Raw genomic sequence first — 21,858 nt, forward strand, 5'->3', positions numbered from 1 at the left:
TATGTCAGAGAGTGTTCTGCCTATGTTTTCCTCTAGGAGTATTATAGTATCCAGTCTTAAATGTAGATCTTTAATCTATTTTGAGTTTATTTTTGTATATGGTGTTAGAGAATGTTCTAAGTTCATTGTTTGACAGGTAGCTGTCCAGTTTTCCCAGAGCCACTTATTGAAGAGACTGTCTTTTCTCCATTCAATATCCTTGCTTCCTTTGTCGTACATTAATTGACGGTAAGTGTGTGGGTTTACTTCTCGCCTCTCTATCCTGTTCCATTGATCTGTGTGTCTGTTTGGGGGCCAGAACCGCACTGTTTTGATTACTACAGCTTTGTAGTATAGTCTAACGTCAGGGAGCATGATCTCTCCAGCTCTGTTCTTCATTCCCAAGATTGTTTTAGCTATTGGGGTTCTTTTCTTTTTCCAGACACTTTTTTAAATTATTTGTTCTGGTTCTGAGAAAAATGCCATTGTTATTTTGACAGGGATTGCTTTGAATCTGTAGATTGCCTTGGGTAGTATGGTCACTGGGTTGTTTGGTCAACAACACTGATTCTTCCAATCCAAGAACACGGTATATCTTTCCATCTGTTGGTGTCATCTTCAGCTTCTTGCATCAGTGTCTTGTAGTTATTGGAGTACAGGTCTTTGGTCTCCTTAGCTAGGTTTATTACTAGATTATTTATTCTCTTTGATGTGATGGTAAATGGGATTGTTTCCTTGATTTCTCTTTCTGATACTCCTTTGTTAGTGTATAAGATGCAACAGATTTCTGTATATTAATAATAATATTTAATAAGCTTCAGTATCTTAGTTTGTGAATGATATTGATTATACACGTACTGGTACTTAGGCAGCCCAAGACTGAGTTTTGCTATTTTGTAAAACAAATTGGGAAAGTTTCCATCATACTGTGTCATGCCAAAGTAGGTAACACCGCATCGGAATAGAAATTTACTTGGAAATTGAGAGAGAGTGATCAGCACTAAAATCGGTGGGGTCAAGAAAGAGAGAAGTAAAAGTAAACGATAGGTAATTATTGGCTCCTTATCCCTTTTCTTCTGTCAGTCTATAAAATTATAATTATGTGTGTATAACCTGGATTTGTCTGGCTTAGTTAAGAAAGTAGGAGAAAATCAACCTGGATCAGTAGGATCCCTGCTCACCATCTCAGTTCATCCGCAGACGTTCACCGAGCCTCTGCTCTCTGGAGGGCTCGGTGTTAGCAGTGGGGACACTCGGAAAAGCAGGACAGCCCACACCTAGGACAGTCTAGGAGCCGCAGTCACATCGGGAAGTTGGTGAAAGGTCTCCTAAGTCCCATAGGGCAAATAAAAATAGGGCGAGGGGGTGGGGGTCCGGGAGAGAGCACCCAAGTGTAAGTGCCCAGCGCCAGGGCAGTTCGGGGCTTTGGGAAGCTGGGGGGGAGGTCCTTCTGTGGGAGGTGATGGTAATGAAGCTGGGTGGTGGCGGCAGGCAGACGTGCAGACGGCACTTGTTAGTGGTGAGAGGAACGTGTCAGGTGGGAGATTGCTCTGAGAAGTCCCTCTGGGATCGTGGATACATCTCCTGGGCGAGGGGGGAAGGTGTACTTTGTTCAGGGATGCTTAGAGACCTGGTTATCCTGCCTGAGCTGCTAGGACACTCAGAATGCTCCAACTGCAGGGAGGAGTGGCGTTTGACGTGGCTCACAGTGTACTCCGTCCTGGCATATATAGTTGAAGAGGTTTGGTAACCGCCCCAAACTTGGGGTAGGATTTACTGGGGTGTGTTCTTGGAAACGGTCTGCTGGACACTTACACTGATGGGTCAGCTCCCCTCGATGGTCAGAATCCAAAGCCATAGATGAGGAATGGTCCTGGACATCGCAGGGAGGAAACACCCACCGAGGCTGAATTCCAAACAGGGAATCCACCTCCGGCCCTCCCGACAGCCCTGGGAGACCCCCGGGCACGGGGTCCGGATGTGACGGGCGCTGATGCCCCCTCCCTGGGGGGTGAGAGAGGTGAGGGCCTGGGTGAGGGAGGCCGGCTTCAGGTCTGCACAGGGAAGGAGCCCAGCGCTGCCAGGAGTCAAGGTAGAACCGTGTGGAGGGACTCGGGTTGCAGGGAATCCAGGTCGGTTCTGCTGTCAGCCCTGGGAGACCGCAGGCAGGGTTGCGGGGATCAGTGCCCCAACCCCCACCCCCGCTTCCCTCTCGGGGGTCCTGGCTGTGGAGGGGCCTGGGTCCAAGGGGAGCAAAGTGAGGTGGGCAGAGGGAGGGGCCCAGGCCCAGCCTGGAGCCCAGGTGAGGAGCAGAGGGAAGGCTGAGGGACCCCCAGGGAATCCATCTCAGCGCCTGGCGTCCACAGTCCTGGGAAGCCCTGGGCTTGGTGGCCTGCTGTGAGTCCACAGACGCCCCTGGGGGTCTCTGGGCAGTGAGGGCCTTGGTGTGAAGGTGTGGGCTCGGCTCAACAAGGGGGCGTCCCAGGACCCGCCAGGGCTCAAGGTGAGGACCCTGACGGAGGACAGCATGGGCCCCACAGATCCCCGCCCCTGCTGTCAGCCCTGGGAGGGCCTGGGTGGGATGAGCACTCGTGGGGCCCTGACTTCCTGACACCCGGGTCTCCGAGGGACGGGGGTCCTGCGATGAGGGGCGGGGCCTCGGGTGGCCAGAGGCTAGACGACACGACGCCTAAGTGACGACCCTGAGGGAAAACTGAGGGGACCCCGAACCCGGAAAAGAGGCCATCCCACAGAAAGGGGCCCTTGCTATCAGCTGTCCGGAGGCCCGAGGGCAGGACAGGTCCCCGTGTTGTGTCGTGACTGCGGCACCCTGGTCTCACAGAGACCGGGGACTTCGTGTGAGATGAGGGGGGGACCCTGGGATCTGCAGAGGAGAGAATCCGAGGTCCCACTGGGAGTGAAGGTGACGACCGCGAGCGAGCAGTGAGGGACCCTGGACCCCAAAACACAGTCGGTCCTGGGAGGCCATAGGTCGGAATAAGCACCGGCGGCATTTCCCGCCATCCGGGTCTCGGAGGGACTGGGGTCCTGAGATGAGGGGCGGGGCTTCGGGGGTTCCAAGGGGAGGCTACATGCCGCCTGAGTCAAAGTGAGGACCCCGAGGGAGAACGGAGGGATCCTGGACCCCAAGACAGTGTTGGACCTTGGAGGCCTTGGGGCAGGGTGACCACCAGTGGCATTTCCCGACATCCGGGTCTCCGAGGGACTGGGGTCCTGGGATGAGGGGCGGGGATTGGGGTGGCCAGAGGGGAGACCACATGCTGCCTGAGTCAAGTTGAGGACCCCGAGGGAGAACGGACGGATCTTGCACCCCGAGACAGTGTTGGACCTTGGAGGCCTTGGGGCAGGGTGACCACCTGTGGCGTTTCCTGCCATCCGGGTCTCGGAGGGACTGGGGTCCTGGGATGAGGGGCGGGGCCTCGGGGGCTCCAAGGGGAGGCTACATGCCGCCTGAGTCAAAGTGAGGACCCTCAAGCAGGAAGGAGGGGCCCCTGATCCCAGAAAAGTGGCCATCCCACAGAGAGTCGCCCTTGCTTTCAGCTGTCCGGAGGCCCGAGGGGACGACAGGCCCACGTGGTTTGTCCTGACTTCCGCATCCGAGTCTCAGACAGACTGGGGACATAGTGAAAGGGAGGGGGCCTCAGGTCTGCGGAGGAGAGAATCTCAGGGCCGCCTGGGAGTGAAGGTGACGACCGCGAGTTAGCATTCAGGGACCCTGGACCCCAGAACAGAGTCAGTCGTGGGAGGCCATGGGGCGGGAGGACCTCGGGCAGCAGTTCCTGAAATGCGGGTCTCAGAGGGACTGGGGTCTTGGTATGACGGGCGGGGCCTCAGGTGGGCTGAGAGGGGAATCCCAGGTCCTGCCAGGAGTCAAGGTGACCCCGAGGGAGGAGTGAGGGACCCGAGATCCCAGAACAGAGGGGACGCAACCGATCCTGCGCCTGCTGTCAGCCCTGGGAGGCCTCAATGCGGGATGAGCACACGTGGTGTGTCCTGACTTCGGCATCCAGGGCTCAGAGAGACCGGGGACCTACTATCAGGATGGGGCCCTCAGGTGGTTGGAGAGCAGAATCCCAGGTCCCGCTTGGAGTCCCGGTGAGGACCCTGAGTTAGCGCGGACAGGACCTCCCACCCTAGAAGAGTGGGAACCTGCCAGAGCCCAGGCCTCCTGCCAGCACGCGGGTCCAGGGCTGTGCCACAGTGTAGATCCGAGGTCTCCCCTCCTTTCTCTCCCAGGGGCTCCAGACACCGGGAAGGCCTAGGTCTGAGACACGTGTTCTCGGGTCACAGAGCACAGGAGGCTGGCAGTGCCAGGACTGAAGGTGAGGTGTGGGCCCTGAGTGTGTACCCGGGGGCTCCCGGAACAGAGGGGACCGCACGAGGCCAACGTCCACTCCACACACCCCGTGTTGCCCCCAGAACCTCGGGCTGTGCCGGCTGCACCCTGAGGAGCCGCCTCACTTCCCCCGTCAGGTTCACAGACGACCGTCCACCAGGAGGAGAGCCCCTGTGAGGCCGAGGGCACCCCTGAAGAGGAGACCTGTAAGTAGCCTTTGTCAGAGCCCCCCACGGTGGGTTTCTCAGCCCGGGCCACTGACACTCCCTTTCTTCCCCAGGCCCGTGGGTCCCCATCTGTCACCCCTGCCCTCGCTGCTCTCAGCTGCCCGACACCACTCACCGTGCCTCCCGTTCAGATGCGTGACCTCCACCACACTGAAGCCGACTTTCACGACCCAAGAGAGGCTGAGGATTCCGAGGATGAGCAGGACATTTGGGTTGAGGAGGAGGAGGGCGCATCCCCGTTGTCTCCCTCCTCCTCCTCCTCCTCTTCCTCCTCCTCCTCCTTCTCCTCCTCGTCTTCCTACTCAGTCCTGTTCCTGGGCAGTGGCGAGGAGGTGGCTGATTCTGGGACACCCAGTCCCGCGCAGAGCCCTCAGGGTGTCTGCCCCTCCCCCACAGCCGTGGCAGCCCCTCCCTGGAGCCAGTCGGAAGACAATGGCCTCAGAAGCCAAGGTGAGGAGGGGCCCAGCACCGGGCAGGACCCGGCAGATGCCGAGTCCCGGCTCCACGATGCATTACATTTGATGATGGTTGACCTGATGGGCTTCCTGCTCCACAAGTACCGCACAAAGCAGCCGACCTCAAAAGAGGAAATGCTGAATGCGGTCCTCAGAGATGACCAGGACCACTTCCCTGCGGTCTTGAGCCAAGCCTCTAAGTGTCTGCAGCTGGTCTTTGGGGTGGATGTGAAGGAGGTGGACCCCAGGGAGCACTTGTATGTCCTGGTCCCCACCCTGGGCCTCACCTACGATGGCATGCAGGACGATGGGCAGAGCATTCCCAAGACTGGCCTCCTGCTGATACTTCTGGGTGTGATTGTCCTGGAGGGCGACTTTGCTCCTGAGGAGGCAGTCTGGGGAGCACTTAGCAAGATGGGGCTGTGTGCTGGGAGGGAGCACTTCATCTATGGGGAGCCCAGGGAGCTCATCACCAACGTGTGGGTGCGGGAGGGGTACGTGGAGTACCGGCAGGTGGCCAACAGCGATCCCGCTCGCCACGAGTTCCTGTGGGGTCCCCGGGCCTACACGGAGACCAGCAAGCTGCAAGTCCTGGAACATTTCCTCAGGATCAATAGAAGGGGTCCCAGTTCTTTCCCGTCCCTGTCTGAAGAGCGAGTGAGTGATGAGGAAGAGGGGGCCTGAGCCAAACTTGCAGCTGGGCTCCTTCTAGGCCCCAGTCCGGCAGCTTCTCCTGCCGGGCAGGAAGTGAGGCTGACTCTTCACTGTGTGTCTGAGGAGCAAGCAGTCAGCCTTCTAGGTAGTGAGGGCCCGGGCCAGTGGGGGGGACACGGTGTACAGCATCTCTGGGCTCCTGTTCTCTACAATGATATGGAAATTCATCTTCATTTCCTTTAGTGATGTTTCAGATGTTATTCGTTTTAATAAATATCAATATACTTTATTTTATTATACAGTCTTTGTAAAGATTACATTTTATTTACAGTTATGAGAAAATATTGGTTATATACCCCTTGTTCTGCAATACATTCTTGAACCTTCCTTACACCCAATAGTTTGTACTTCCCACTCCCTCACCCCTATATTGCCCCTTGCCCCTCACCCCTCCCCACTGGTAATCACTAGTTTCTTCTCTATGAGCCTGCTTCTTCTTTGTTATACTCACTAGTTTCTTGTATTTTTTAGAGTCCACATATAAATTGATATCATACAGTATTTGTCTTTCTCTGTCTGATTTATTTCACTTAGCATAATGTCCTCCAAGTCCATCCATCTTGCTGCAAACGGCAAAATTTTGTTTTTTATGGCTGAGTAGTATTCCGGTGTGTGTGTGTGTGTGTGTGTGTCTGTGTGTGTGTGTGTCTGTGTGTGTGTGTCTGTGTGTGTGTGTGTCCATTCATCTGCTGATGGACATTTAGGTTCCTTCCACATCTTGGCAATTGTAGATAACGCTGCTATGAATATTGGGTGCGTGTATCTTTTCAAATTAGTATCTGGTTTTTTTTTTGTTTTGTTTTTTGTTTTTTGAGATGTATACCCAGGAATGGAATTGCTGGGTCACTTGGTAGTTCTAGTTTTAGTTTTTTGAGAAACGGCATACTGTTTTCCAGAGTGGTCACACCAATTTACATCCCCACCAACAGTGTAGGAGGGATCCCTTCTCTCCACATCTTCGCCAACATTTGCTATTTGCGTTCCTTTTGAAGGTAGCCATTGTGACAGGTAGCCATTCTGACAGGTATAAGGTGATATGTCATCGTGGTTTTGATTTGCATTTCCCTGATGGTTAATTATACTGAGCATCTTTTCACGTGCCTGCTGGCCACCTGCATTTCCTCTTTGGACAAATGTCTATTGTGGTGTTCTGCCCGTTTTTAGTTGGGTCATTTGTTTTTTTGATGTTGAATTGTATGAGCTGTTTATATATGGTGGTTATTGCTCCCTTGTCAGTTGTAACGTTTGCAAATATTTTCTCCCCTTCAGTAGGTTGTTGTTTTAATTTAGTCAGTGGGTTCCCTTGCTGTGCAGAAGCTTTTAAGTATAATTAGGTCCCCGCTGTTTATTTTTCCTTTTATTTCCTTTGTTTTAGGACATGGATCCAAAAAGTTATTGCTGTAATTTATGTCAGAGAGTGTTCTGCCTATGTTTTCCTCTAGGAGTATTATAGTATCCAGTCTTAAATGTAGATCTTTAATCTATTTTGAGTTTATTTTTGTATATGGTGTTAGAGAATGTTCTAAGTTCATTGTTTGACAGGTAGCTGTCCAGTTTTCCCAGAGCCACTTATTGAAGAGACTGTCTTTTCTCCATTCAATATCCTTGCTTCCTTTGTCGTACATTAATTGACGGTAAGTGTGTGGGTTTACTTCTCGCCTCTCTATCCTGTTCCATTGATCTGTGTGTCTGTTTGGGGGCCAGAACCGCACTGTTTTGATTACTACAGCTTTGTAGTATAGTCTAACGTCAGGGAGCATGATCTCTCCAGCTCTGTTCTTCATTCCCAAGATTGTTTTAGCTATTGGGGTTCTTTTCTTTTTCCAGACACTTTTTTAAATTATTTGTTCTGGTTCTGAGAAAAATGCCATTGTTATTTTGACAGGGATTGCTTTGAATCTGTAGATTGCCTTGGGTAGTATGGTCACTGGGTTGTTTGGTCAACAACACTGATTCTTCCAATCCAAGAACACGGTATATCTTTCCATCTGTTGATGTCATCTTCAGCTTCTTGCATCAGTGTCTTGTAGTTATTGGAGTACAGGTCTTTGGTCTCCTTAGCTAGGTTTATTACTAGATTATTTATTCTCTTTGATGTGATGGTAAATGGGATTGTTTCCTTGATTTCTCTTTCTGATACTCCTTTGTTAGTGTATAAGATGCAACAGATTTCTGTATATTAATAATAATATTTAATAAGCTTCAGTATCTTAGTTTGTGAATGATATTGATTATACACGTACTGGTACTTAGGCAGCCCAAGACTGAGTTTTGCTATTTTGTAAAACAAATTGGGAAAGTTTCCATCATACTGTGTCATGCCAAAGTAGGTAACACCGCATCGGAATAGAAATTTACTTGGAAATTGAGAGAGAGTGATCAGCACTAAAATCGGTGGGGTCAAGAAAGAGAGAAGTAAAAGTAAACGATAGGTAATTATTGGCTCCTTATCCCTTTTCTTCTGTCAGTCTATAAAATTATAATTATGTGTGTATAACCTGGATTTGTCTGGCTTAGTTAAGAAAGTAGGAGAAAATCAACCTGGATCAGTAGGATCCCTGCTCACCATCTCAGTTCATCCGCAGACGTTCACCGAGCCTCTGCTCTCTGGAGGGCTCGGTGTTAGCAGTGGGGACACTCGGAAAAGCAGGACAGCCCACACCTAGGACAGTCTAGGAGCCGCAGTCACTTCGGGAAGTTGGTGAAAGGTCTCCTAAGTCCCATAGGGCAAATAAAAATAGGGCGAGGGGGTGGGGGTCCGGGAGAGAGCACCCAAGTGTAAGTGCCCAGCGCCAGGGCAGTTCGGGGCTTTGGGAAGCTGGGGGGGAGGTCCTTCTGTGGGAGGTGATGGTAATGAAGCTGGGTGGTGGCGGCAGGCAGACGTGCAGACGGCACTTGTTAGTGGTGAGAGGAACGTGTCAGGTGGGAGATTGCTCTGAGAAGTCCCTCTGGGATCGTGGATACATCTCCTGGGCGAGGGGGGAAGGTGTACTTTGTTCAGGGATGCTTAGAGACCTGGTTATCCTGCCTGAGCTGCTAGGACACTCAGAATGCTCCAACTGCAGGGAGGAGTGGCGTTTGACGTGGCTCACAGTGTACTCCGTCCTGGCATATATAGTTGAAGAGGTTTGGTAACCGCCCCAAACTTGGGGTAGGATTTACTGGGGTGTGTTCTTGGAAACGGTCTGCTGGACACTTACACTGATGGGTCAGCTCCCCTCGATGGTCAGAATCCAAAGCCATAGATGAGGAATGGTCCTGGACATCGCAGGGAGGAAACACCCACCGAGGCTGAATTCCAAACAGGGAATCCACCTCCGGCCCTCCCGACAGCCCTGGGAGACCCCCGGGCACGGGGTCCGGATGTGACGGGCGCTGATGCCCCCTCCCTGGGGGGTGAGAGAGGTGAGGGCCTGGGTGAGGGAGGCCGGCTTCAGGTCTGCACAGGGAAGGAGCCCAGCGCTGCCAGGAGTCAAGGTAGAACCGTGTGGAGGGACTCGGGTTGCAGGGAATCCAGGTCGGTTCTGCTGTCAGCCCTGGGAGACCGCAGGCAGGGTTGCGGGGATCAGTGCCCCAACCCCCACCCCCGCTTCCCTCTCGGGGGTCCTGGCTGTGGAGGGGCCTGGGTCCAAGGGGAGCAAACTGAGGTGGGCAGAGGGAGGGGCCCAGGCCCAGCCTGGAGCCCAGGTGAGGAGCAGAGGGAAGGCTGAGGGACCCCCAGGGAATCCATCTCAGCGCCTGGCGTCCACAGTCCTGGGAAGCCCTGGGCTTGGTGGCCTGCTGTGAGTCCACAGACGCCCCTGGGGGTCTCTGGGCAGTGAGGGCCTTGGTGTGAAGGTGTGGGCTCGGCTCAACAAGGGGGCGTCCCAGGACCCGCCAGGGCTCAAGGTGAGGACCCTGACGGAGGACAGCATGGGCCCCACAGATCCCCGCCCCTGCTGTCAGCCCTGGGAGGGCCTGGGTGGGATGAGCACTCGTGGGGCCCTGACTTCCTGACACCCGGGTCTCCGAGGGACGGGGGTCCTGCGATGAGGGGCGGGGCCTCGGGTGGCCAGAGGCTAGACGACACGACGCCTAAGTGACGACCCTGAGGGAAAACTGAGGGGACCCCGAACCCGGAAAAGAGGCCATCCCACAGAAAGGGGCCCTTGCTATCAGCTGTCCGGAGGCCCGAGGGCAGGACAGGTCCCCGTGTTGTGTCGTGACTGCGGCACCCTGGTCTCACAGAGACCGGGGACTTCGTGTGAGATGAGGGGGGGACCCTGGGATCTGCAGAGGAGAGAATCCGAGGTCCCACTGGGAGTGAAGGTGACGACCGCGAGCGAGCAGTGAGGGACCCTGGACCCCAAAACACAGTCGGTCCTGGGAGGCCATAGATCGGAATAAGCACCGGCGGCATTTCCCGCCATCCGGGTCTCGGAGGGACTGGGGTCCTGAGATGAGGGGCGGGGCTTCGGGGGTTCCAAGGGGAGGCTACATGCCGCCTGAGTCAAAGTGAGGACCCCGAGGGAGAACGGAGGGATCCTGGACCCCAAGACAGTGTTGGACCTTGGAGGCCTAGGGGCAGGGTGACCACCGGTGGCATTTCCCGACATCCGGGTCTCCGAGGGACTGGGGTCCTGGGATGAGGGGCGGGGATTGGGGTGGCCAGAGGGGAGACCACATGCTGCCTGAGTCAAGTTGAGGACCCCGAGGGAGAACGGACGGATCTTGCACCCCGAGACAGTGTTGGACCTTGGAGGCCTTGGGGCAGGGTGACCACCTGTGGCGTTTCCTGCCATCCGGGTCTCGGAGGGACTGGGGTCCTGGGATGAGGGGCGGGGCCTCGGGGGCTCCAAGGGGAGGCTACATGCCGCCTGAGTCAAAGTGAGGACCCTCAAGCAGGAAGGAGGGGCCCCTGAACCCAGAAAAGTGGCCATCCCACAGAGAGGCGCCCTTGCTTTCAGCTGTCCGGCGGCCCGAGGGGACGACAGGCCCACGTGGTTTGTCCTCACTTCGCATGGGAGTCTCAAACACACTGGGGACATAGTGAAAGGGAGGGGGCCTCAGGTCTGCGGAGGAGAGAATCTCAGGGCCGCCTGGGAGTGAAGGTGACAACCGCGAGTTAGCATTCAGGGACCCTGGACCCCAGAACAGAGTCAGTCGTGGGAGGCCATGGGGCGGGAGGACCTCGGGCAGCAGTTCCTGAAATGCGGGTCTCAGAGGGACTGGGGTCTTGGTATGACGGGCGGGGCCTCAGGTGGGCTGAGAGGGGAATCCCAGGTCCTGCCAGGAGTCAAGGTGACCCCGAGGGAGGAGTGAGGGACCCGAGATCCCAGAACAGAGGGGACGCAACCGATCCTGCGCCTGCTGTCAGCCCTGGGAGGCCTCAATGCGGGATGAGCACACGTGGTGTGTCCTGACTTCGGCATCCAGGGCTCAGAGAGACCGGGGACCTACTATCAGGATGGGGCCCTCAGGTGGTTGGAGAGCAGAATCCCAGGTCCCGCTTGGAGTCCCGGTGAGGACCCTGAGTTAGCGCGGACAGGACCTCCCACCCTAGAAGAGTGGGAACCTGCCAGAGCCCAGGCCTCCTGCCAGCACGCGGGTCCAGGGCTGTGCCACAGTGTAGATCCGAGGTCTCCCCTCCTTTCTCTCCCAGGGGCTCCAGACACCGGGAAGGCCTAGGTCTGAGACACGTGTTCTCGGGTCACAGAGCACAGGAGGCTGGCAGTGCCAGGACTGAAGGTGAGGTGTGGGCCCTGAGTGTGTACCCGGGGGCTCCCGGAACAGAGGGGACCGCACGAGGCCAACGTCCACTCCACACACCCCGTGTTGCCCCCAGAACCTCGGGCTGTGCCGGCTGCACCCTGAGGAGCCGCCTCACTTCCCCCGTCAGGTTCACAGACGACCGTCCACCAGGAGGAGAGCCCCTGTGAGGCCGAGGGCACCCCTGAAGAGGAGACCTGTAAGTAGCCTTTGTCAGAGCCCCCCACGGTGGGTTTCTCAGCCCGGGCCACTGACACTCCCTTTCTTCCCCAGGCCCGTGGGTCCCCATCTGTCACCCCTGCCCTCGCTGCTCTCAGCTGCCCGACACCACTCACCGTGCCTCCCGTTCAGATGCGTGACCTCCACCACACTGAAGCCGACTTTCACGACCCAAGAGAGGCTGAGGATTCCGAGGATGAGCAGGACATTTGGGTTGAGGAGGAGGAGGGCGCATCCCCGTTGTCTCCCTCCTCCTCCTCCTCCTCTTCCTCCTCCTCCTCCTTCTCCTCCTTGTCTTCCTACTCAGTCCTGTTCCTGGGCAGTGGCGAGGAGGTGGCTGATTCTGGGACACCCAGTCCCGCGCAGAGCCCTCAGGGTGTCTGCCCCTCCCCCACAGCCGTGGCAGCCCCTCCCTGGAGCCAGTCGGAAGACAATGGCCTCAGAAGCCAAGGTGAGGAGGGGCCCAGCACCGGGCAGGACCCGGCAGATGCCGAGTCCCGGCTCCACGATGCATTACATTTGATGATGGTTGACCTGATGGGCTTCCTGCTCCACAAGTACCGCACAAAGCAGCCGACCTCAAAAGAGGAAATGCTGAATGCGGTCCTCAGAGATGACCAGGACGACTTCCCTGCGGTCTTGAGCCAAGCCTCTGAGTGTCTGCAGCTGGTCTTTGGGGTGGATGTGAAGGAGGTGGACCCCAGGGAGCACTTGTATGTCCTGGTCCCCACCCTGGGCCTCACCTACGATGGCATGCAGGACGATGGGCAGAGCATTCCCAAGACTGGCCTCCTGCTGATACTTCTGGGTGTGATTGTCCTGGAGGGCGACTTTGCTCCTGAGGAGGCAGTCTGGGGAGCACTTAGCAAGATGGGGCTGTGTGCTGGGAGGGAGCACTTCATCTATGGGGAGCCCAGAGAGCTCATCACCAACGTGTGGGTGCGGGAGGGGTACGTGGAGTACCGGCAGGTGGCCAACAGCGATCCCGCTCGCCACGAGTTCCTGTGGGGTCCCCGGGCCTACACGGAGACCAGCAAGCTGCAAGTCCTGGAACATTTCCTCAGGATCAATAGAAGGGGTCCCAGTTCTTTCCCGTCCCTGTCTGAAGAGCGAGTGAGTGATGAGGAAGAGGGGGCCTGAGCCAGACTTGCAGCTGGGCTCCTTCTAGGCCCCAGTCCGGCAGCTTCTCCTGCCGGGCAGGAAGTGAGGCTGACTCTTCACTGTGTGTCTGAGGAGCAAGCCGTCAGCCTTCTAGGTAGTGAGGGCCCGGGCCAGTGGGGAGGGACACGGTGTACAGCATCTCTGGGCTCCTGTTCTCTACAATGATATGGAAATTCATCTTCATTTCCTTTAGTGATGTTTCAGATGTTATTCGTTTTAATAAATATCAATATACTTTATTTTATTATACAGTCTTTGTAAAGATTACATTTTATTTAGAGTTATGAGAAAATATTGGTTATATACCCCTTGTTCTGCAATACATTCTTGAACCTTCCTTACACCCAATAGTTTGTACTTCCCACTCCCTCACCCCTATATTGCCCCTTGCCCCTCACCCCTCCCCACTGGTAATCACTAGTTTCTTCTCTATGAGCCTGCTTCTTCTTTGTTATACTCGCTAGTTTCTTGTATTTTTTAGAGTCCACATATAAATTGATATCATACAGTATTTGTCTTTCTCTGTCTGATTTATTTCACTTAGCATAATGTCCTCCAAGTCCATCCATCTTGCTACAAACGGCAAAATTTTGTTTTTTATGGCTGAGTAGTATTCCGGTGTGTGTGTGTGTGTGTGTGTGTGTGTCTGTGTGTGTGTGTCTGTGTGTGTGTGTCTGTGTGTTTGTGTGTCCATTCATCTGCTGATGGACATTTAGCTTCCTTCCACATCTTGGCAATTGTAGATAACGCTGCTATGAATATTGGGTGCGTGTATCTTTTCAAATTAGTATCTGGTTTTTTTTGTGTGTTTTTTTTTTTTTCAGATGTATACCCAGGAATGGAATTGCTGGGTCACTTGGTAGTTCTAGTTTTAGTTTTTTGAGAAACGGCATACTGTTTTCCAGAGTGGTCACACCAATTTACATCCCCACCAACAGTGTAGGAGGGATCCCTTCTCTCCACATCTTCGCCAACATTTGCTATTTGCGTTCCTTTTGAAGGTAGCCATTCTGACAGGTATAAGGTGATATGTCATCGTGGTTTTGATTTGCATTTCCCTGATGGTTAATTATACTGAGCATCTTTTCACGTGCCTGCTGGCCACCTGCATTTCTTCTTTGGACAAATGTCTATTGTGGTGTTCTGCCCGTTTTTAGTTGGGTCATTTGTTTTTTTGATGTTGAATTGTATGAGCTGTTTATATATGGTGGTTATTGCTCCCTTGTCAGTTGTAACGTTTGCAAATATTTTCTCCCCTTCAGTAGGTTGTTGTTTTAATTTAGTCAGTGGGTTCCCTTGCTGTGCAGAAGCTTTTAAGTATAATTAGGTCCCCGCTGTTTATTTTTCCTTTTATTTCCTTTATTTAGGACATGGATCCAAAAAGTTATTGCTGTAATTTATGTCAGAGAGTGTTCTGCCTATGTTTTCCTCTAGGAGTATTATAGTATCCAGTCTTAAATGTAGATCTTTAATCTATTTTGAGTTTATTTTTGTATATGGTGTTAGAGAATGTTCTAAGTTCATTGTTTGACAGGTAGCTGTCCAGTTTTCCCAGAGCCACTTATTGAAGAGACTGTCTTTTCTCCATTCAATATCCTTGCTTCCTTTGTCGTACATTAATTGACGGTAAGTGTGTGGGTTTACTTCTCGCCTCTCTATCCTGTTCCATTGATCTGTGTGTCTGTTTGGGGGCCAGAACCGCACTGTTTTGATTACTACAGCTTTGTAGTATAGTCTAACGTCAGGGAGCATGATCTCTCCAGCTCTGTTCTTCATTCCCAAGATTGTTTTAGCTATTGGGGTTCTTTTCTTTTTCCAGACACTTTTTTAAATTATTTGTTCTGGTTCTGAGAAAAATGCCATTGTTATTTTGACAGGGATTGCTTTGAATCTGTAGATTGCCTTGGGTAGTATGGTCACTGGGTTGTTTGGTCAACAACACTGATTCTTCCAATCCAAGAACACGGTATATCTTTCCATCTGCTGGTGTCATCTTCAGCTTCTTGCATCAGTGTCTTGTAGTTATTGGAGTACAGGTCTTTGGTCTCCTTAGCTAGGTTTATTACTAGATTATTTATTCTCTTTGATGTGATGGTAAATGGGATTGTTTCCTTGATTTCTCTTTCTGATACTCCTTTGTTAGTGTATAAGATGCAACAGATTTCTGTATATTAATAATAATATTTAATAAGCTTCAGTATCTTAGTTTGTGAATGATATTGATTATACACGTACTGGTACTTAGGCAGCCCAAGACTGAGTTTTGCTATTTTGTAAAACAAATTGGGAAAGTTTCCATCATACTGTGTCATGCCAAAGTAGGTAACACCGCATCGGAATAGAAATTTACTTGGAAATTGAGAGAGAGTGATCAGCACTAAAATCGGTGGGGTCAAGAAAGAGAGAAGTAAAAGTAAACGATAGGTAATTATTGGCTCCTTATCCCTTTTCTTCTGTCAGTCTATAAAATTATAATTATGTGTGTATAACCTGGATTTGTCTGGCTTAGTTAAGAAAGTAGGAGAAAATCAACCTGGATCAGTAGGATCCCTGCTCACCATCTCAGTTCATCCGCAGACGTTCACCGAGCCTCTGCTCTCTGGAGGGCTCGGTGTTAGCAGTGGGGACACTCGGAAAAGCAGGACAGCCCACACCTAGGACAGTCTAGGAGCCGCAGTCACATCGGGAAGTTGGTGAAAGGTCTCCTAAGTCCCATAGGGCAAATAAAAATAGGGCGAGGGGGTGGGGGTCCGGGAGAGAGCACCCAAGTGTAAGTGCCCAGCGCCAGGGCAGTTCGGGGCTTTGGGAAGCTGGGGGGGAGGTCCTTCTGTGGGAGGTGATGGTAATGAAGCTGGGTGGTGGCGGCAGGCAGACGTGCAGACGGCACTTGTTAGTGGTGAGAGGAACGTGTCAGGTGGGAGATTGCTCTGAGAAGTCCCTCTGGGATCGTGGATACATCTCCTGGGCGAGGGGGGAAGGTGTACTTTGTTCAGGGATGCTTAGAGACCTGGTTATCCTGCCTGAGCTGCTAGGACACTCAGAATGCTCCAACTGCAGGGAGGAGTGGCGTTTGACGTGGCTCACAGTGTACTCCGTCCTGGCATATATAGTTGAAGAGGTTTGGTAACCGCCCCAAACTTGGGGTAGGATTTACTGGGGTGTGTTCTTGGAAACGGTCTGCTGGACACTTACACTGATGGGTCAGCTCCCCTCGATGGTCAGAATCCAAAGCCATAGATGAGGAATGGTCCTGGACATCGCAGGGAGGAAACACCCACCGAGGCTGAATTCCAAACAGGGAATCCACCTCCGGCCCTCCCGACAGCCCTGGGAGACCCCCGGGCACGGGGTCTGGATGTGACGGGCGCTGATGCCCCCTCCCTGGGGGGTGAGAGAGGTGAGGGCCTGGGTGAGGGAGGCCGGCTTCAGGTCTGCACAGGGAAGGAGCCCAGCGCTGCCAGGAGTCAAGGTAGAACCGTGTGGAGGGACTCGGGTTGCAGGGAATCCAGGTCGGTTCTGCTGTCAGCCCTGGGAGACCGCAGGCAGGGTTGCGGGGATCAGTGCCCCAACCCCCACCCCCGCTTCCCTCTCGGGGGTCCTGGCTGTGGAGGGGCCTGGGTCCAAGGGGAGCAAACTGAGGTGGGCAGAGGGAGGGGCCCAGGCCCAGCCTGGAGCCCAGGTGAGGAGCAGAGGGAAGGCTGAGGGACCCCCAGGGAATCCATCTCAGCGCCTGGCGTCCACAGTCCTGGGAAGCCCTGGGCTTGGTGGCCTGCTGTGAGTCCACAGACGCCCCTGGGGGTCTCTGGGCAGTGAGGGCCTTGGTGTGAAGGTGTGGGCTCGGCTCAACAAGGGGGCGTCCCAGGACCCGCCAGGGCTCAAGGTGAGGACCCTGACGGAGGACAGCATGGGCCCCACAGATCCCCGCCCCTGCTGTCAGCCCTGGGAGGGCCTGGGTGGGATGAGCACTCGTGGGGCCCTGACTTCCTGACACCCGGGTCTCCGAGGGACGGGGGTCCTGCGATGAGGGGCGGGGCCTCGGGTGGCCAGAGGCTAGACGACACGACGCCTAAGTGACGACCCTGAGGGAAAACTGAGGGGACCCCGAACCCGGAAAAGAGGCCATCCCACAGAAAGGGGCCCTTGCTATCAGCTGTCCGGAGGCCCGAGGGCAGGACAGGTCCCCGTGTTGTGTCGTGACTGCGGCACCCTGGTCTCACAGAGACCGGGGACTTCGTGTGAGATGAGGGGGGGACCCTGGGATCTGCAGAGGAGAGAATCCGAGGTCCCACTGGGAGTGAAGGTGACGACCGCGAGCGAGCAGTGAGGGACCCTGGACCCCAAAACACAGTCGGTCCTGGGAGGCCATAGGTCGGAATAAGCACCGGCGGCATTTCCCGCCATCCGGGTCTCGGAGGGACTGGGGTCCTGAGATGAGGGGCGGGGCTTCGGGGGTTCCAAGGGGAGGCTACATGCCGCCTGAGTCAAAGTGAGGACCCCGAGGGAGAACGGAGGGATCCTGGACCCCAAGACAGTGTTGGACCTTGGAGGCCTTGGGGCAGGGTGACCACCAGTGGCATTTCCCGACATCCGGGTCTCCGAGGGACTGGGGTCCTGGGATGAGGGGCGGGGATTGGGGTGGCCAGAGGGGAGACCACATGCTGCCTGAGTCAAGTTGAGGACCCCGAGGGAGAACGGACGGATCTTGCACCCCGAGACAGTGTTGGACCTTGGAGGCCTTGGGGCAGGGTGACCACCTGTGGCGTTTCCTGCCATCCGGGTCTCGGAGGGACTGGGGTCCTGGGATGAGGGGCGGGGCCTCGGGGGCTCCAAGGGGAGGCTACATGCCGCCTGAGTCAAAGTGAGGACCCTCAAGCAGGAAGGAGGGGCCCCTGAACCCAGAAAAGTGGCCATCCCACAGAGAGGCACCCTTGCTTTCAGCTGTCCGGCGGCCCGAGGGGACGACAGGCCCACGTGGTTTGTCCTCACTTCCGCATCCGAGTCTCAGACAGACTGGGGACATAGTGAAAGGGAGGGGGCCTCAGGTCTGCGGAGGAGAGAATCTCAGGGCCGCCTGGGAGTGAAGGTGACAACCGCGAGTTAGCATTCAGGGACCCTGGACCCCAGAACAGAGTCAGTCGTGGGAGGCCATGGGGCGGGAGGACCTCGGGCAGCAGTTCCTGAAATGCGGGTCTCAGAGGGACTGGGGTCTTGGTATGACGGGCGGGGCCTCAGGTGGGCTGAGAGGGGAATCCCAGGTCCTGCCAGGAGTCAAGGTGACCCCGAGGGAGGAGTGAGGGACCCGAGATCCCAGAACAGAGGGGACGCAACCGATCCTGCGCCTGCTGTCAGCCCTGGGAGGCCTCAATGCGGGATGAGCACACGTGGTGTGTCCTGACTTCGGCATCCAGGGCTCAGAGAGACCGGGGACCTACTATCAGGATGGGGCCCTCAGGTGGTTGGAGAGCAGAATCCCAGGTCCCGCTTGGAGTCCCGGTGAGGACCCTGAGTTAGCGCGGACAGGACCTCCCACCCTAGAAGAGTGGGAACCTGCCAGAGCCCAGGCCTCCTGCCAGCACGCGGGTCCAGGGCTGTGCCACAGTGTAGATCCGAGGTCTCCCCTCCTTTCTCTCCCAGGGGCTCCAGACACCGGGAAGGCCTAGGTCTGAGACACGTGTTCTCGGGTCACAGAGCACAGGAGGCTGGCAGTGCCAGGACTGAAGGTGAGGTGTGGGCCCTGAGTGTGTACCCGGGGGCTCCCGGAACAGAGGGGACCCCACGAGGCCAACGTCCACTCCACACACCCCGTGTTGCCCCCAGAACCTCGGGCTGTGCCGGCTGCACCCTGAGGAGCCGCCTCACTTCCCCCGTCAGGTTCACAGACGACCGTCCACCAGGAGGAGAGCCCCTGTGAGGCCGAGGGCACCCCTGAAGAGGAGACCTGTAAGTAGCCTTTGTCAGAGCCCCCCACGGTGGGTTTCTCAGCCCGGGCCACTGACACTCCCTTTCTTCCCCAGGCCCGTGGGTCCCCATCTGTCACCCCTGCCCTCGCTGCTCTCAGCTGCCCGACACCACTCACCGTGCCTCCCGTTCAGATGCGTGACCTCCACCACACTGAAGCCGACTTTCACGACCCAAGAGAGGCTGAGGATTCCGAGGATGAGCAGGACATTTGGGTTGAGGAGGAGGAGGGCGCATCCCCGTTGTCTCCCTCCTCCTCCTCCTCCTCTTCCTCCTCCTCCTCCTTCTCCTCCTTGTCTTCCTACTCAGTCCTGTTCCTGGGCAGTGGCGAGGAGGTGGCTGATTCTGGGACACCCAGTCCCGCGCAGAGCCCTCAGGGTGTCTGCCCCTCCCCCACAGCCGTGGCAGCCCCTCCCTGGAGCCAGTCGGAAGACAATGGCCTCAGAAGCCAAGGTGAGGAGGGGCCCAGCACCGGGCAGGACCCGGCAGATGCCGAGTCCCGGCTCCACGATGCATTACATTTGATGATGGTTGACCTGATGGGCTTCCTGCTCCACAAGTACCGCACAAAGCAGCCGACCTCAAAAGAGGAAATGCTGAATGCGGTCCTCAGAGATGACCAGGACCACTTCCCTGCGGTCTTGAGCCAAGCCTCTGAGTGTCTGCAGCTGGTCTTTGGGGTGGATGTGAAGGAGGTGGACCCCAGGGAGCACTTGTATGTCCTGGTCCCCACCCTGGGCCTCACCTACGATGGCATGCAGGACGATGGGCAGAGCATTCCCAAGACTGGCCTCCTGCTGATACTTCTGGGTGTGATTGTCCTGGAGGGCGACTTTGCTCCTGAGGAGGCAGTCTGGGGAGCACTTAGCAAGATGGGGCTGTGTGCTGGGAGGGAGCACTTCATCTACGGGGAGCCCAGGGAGCTCATCACCAACGTGTGGGTGCGGGAGGGGTACATGGAGTACCGGCAGGTGGCCAACAGCGATCCCGCTCGCCACGAGTTCCTGTGGGGTCCCCGGGCCTACACGGAGACCAGCAAGCTGCAAGTCCTGGAACATTTCCTCAGGATCAATAGAAGGGGTCCCAGTTCTTTCCCGTCCCTGTCTGAAGAGCGAGTGAGTGATGAGGAAGAGGGGGCCTGAGCCAGACTTGCAGCTGGGCTCCTTCTAGGCCCCAGTCCGGCAGCTTCTCCTGCCGGGCAGGAAGTGAGGCTGACTCTTCACTGTGTGTCTGAGGAGCAAGCAGTCAGCCTTCTAGGTAGTGAGGGCCCGGGCCAGTGGGGGGGACACGGTGTACAGCATCTCTGGGCTCCTGTTCTCTACAATGATATGGAAATTCATCTTCATTTCCTTTAGTGATGTTTCAGATGTTATTCGTTTTAATAAATATCAATATACTTTATTTTATTATACAGTCTTTGTAAAGATTACATTTTATTTACAGTTATGAGAAAATATTGGTTATATACCCCTTGTTCTGCAATACATTCTTGAACCTTCCTTACACCCAATAGTTTGTACTTCCCACTCACTCACCCCTATATTGCCCCTTGCCCCTCACCCCTCCCCACTGGTAATCACTAGTTTGTTCTCTATGAGCCTGCTTCTTCTTTGTTATACTCACTAGTTTCTTGTATTTTTTAGAGTCCACATATAAATTGATATCATACAGTATTTGTCTTTCTCTGTCTGATTTATTTCACTTAGCATAATGTCCTCCAAGTCCATCCATCTTGCTGCAAACGGCAAAATTTTGTTTTTTATGGCTGAGTAGTATTCCGGTGTGTGTGTGTGTGTGTGTCTGTGTGTGTGTGTGTCTGTGTGTGTGTGTCTGTGTGTGTGTGTGTCCATTCATCTGCTGATGGACATTTAGCTTCCTTCCACATCTTGGCAATTGTAGATAACGCTGCTATGAATATTGGGTGCGTGTATCTTTTCAAATTAGTATTTGGTTTTTTTTGTGTGTTTTTTTTTTTTTTGAGATGTATACCCAGGAATGGAATTGCTGGGTCACTTGGTAGTTCTAGTTTTAGTTTTCTGAGAAACGGCATACTGTTTTCCAGAGTGGTCACACCAATTTACATCCCCACCAACAGTGTAGGAGGGATCCCTTCTCTCCACATCTTCGCCAACATTTGCTATTTGCGTTCCTTTTGAAGGTAGCCATTCTGACAGGTAGCCATTCTGACAGGTATAAGGTGATATGTCATTGTGGTTTTGATTTGCATTTCCCTGATGATTAATTATACTGAGCATCTTTTCACGTGCCTGCTGGCCACCTGCATTTCTTCTTTGGACAAATGTCTATTGTGGTGTTCTGCCCGTTTTTAGTTGGGTCATTTGTTTTTTTGATGTTGAATTGTATGAGCTGTTTATATATGGTGGTTATTGCTCCCTTGTCAGTTGTAACGTTTGCAAATATTTTCTCCCCTTCAGTAGGTTGTTGTTTTAATTTAGTCAGTGGGTTCCCTTGCTGTGCAGAAGCTTTTAAGTATAATTAGGTCCCCGCTGTTTATTTTTCCTTTTATTTCCTTTATTTAGGACATGGATCCAAAAAGTTATTGCTGTAATTTATGTCAGAGAGTGTTCTGCCTATGTTTTCCTCTAGGAGTATTATAGTATCCAGTCTTAAATGTAGATCTTTAATCTATTTTGAGTTTATTTTTGTATATGGTGTTAGAGAATGTTCTAAGTTCATTGTTTGACAGGTAGCTGTCCAGTTTTCCCAGAGCCACTTATTGAAGAGACTGTCTTTTCTCCATTCAATATCCTTGCTTCCTTTGTCGTACATTAATTGACGGTAAGTGTGTGGGTTTACTTCTCGCCTCTCTATCCTGTTCCATTGATCTGTGTGTCTGTTTGGGGGCCAGAACCGCACTGTTTTGATTACTACAGCTTTGTAGTATAGTCTAACGTCAGGGAGCATGATCTCTCCAGCTCTGTTCTTCATTCCCAAGATTGTTTTAGCTATTGGGGTTCTTTTCTTTTTCCAGACACTTTTTTAAATTATTTGTTCTGGTTCTGAGAAAAATGCCATTGTT

At 54.0% G+C, this 21,858-nt stretch overlaps 3 protein-coding genes across 3 annotated transcripts; all 3 read left to right on the plus strand.

The window, feature by feature from the left end:
* The first annotated feature begins 3,749 nt into the window (after positions 1 to 3,749).
* Positions 3,750 to 5,702, plus strand: LOC141576258 (melanoma-associated antigen 8-like). The gene is made up of 4 exons (XM_074359010.1): positions 3,750 to 3,834; positions 4,474 to 4,542; positions 4,870 to 5,255; positions 5,322 to 5,702. Exons 1-4 carry the CDS (start codon positions 3,750 to 3,752, stop codon positions 5,700 to 5,702), a joined length of 921 nt encoding a protein of 306 aa, XP_074215111.1.
* Positions 5,703 to 10,886: 5,184 nt separating this feature from the next.
* On the plus strand, positions 10,887 to 12,839 carry LOC141576259 (melanoma-associated antigen 8-like). The gene is made up of 4 exons (XM_074359011.1): positions 10,887 to 10,971; positions 11,611 to 11,679; positions 12,007 to 12,392; positions 12,459 to 12,839. The coding sequence occupies exons 1-4, from the start codon at positions 10,887 to 10,889 to the stop codon at positions 12,837 to 12,839; spliced, it is 921 nt and encodes a 306-aa protein (XP_074215112.1).
* Positions 12,840 to 18,884: 6,045 nt separating this feature from the next.
* On the plus strand, positions 18,885 to 20,052 carry LOC141576400 (melanoma-associated antigen 8-like). Its single transcript, XM_074359506.1, has one exon. The coding sequence runs from the start codon at positions 18,953 to 18,955 to the stop codon at positions 19,958 to 19,960; it is 1,008 nt and encodes a 335-aa protein (XP_074215607.1). The 5' UTR covers positions 18,885 to 18,952; the 3' UTR covers positions 19,961 to 20,052.
* Positions 20,053 to 21,858: the final 1,806 nt, after the last annotated feature.

Source organism: Camelus bactrianus, chromosome X (genome assembly GCF_048773025.1).
Source record: "Camelus bactrianus isolate YW-2024 breed Bactrian camel chromosome X, ASM4877302v1, whole genome shotgun sequence".
NCBI classification, from domain to species: domain Eukaryota; kingdom Metazoa; phylum Chordata; class Mammalia; order Artiodactyla; family Camelidae; genus Camelus; species Camelus bactrianus.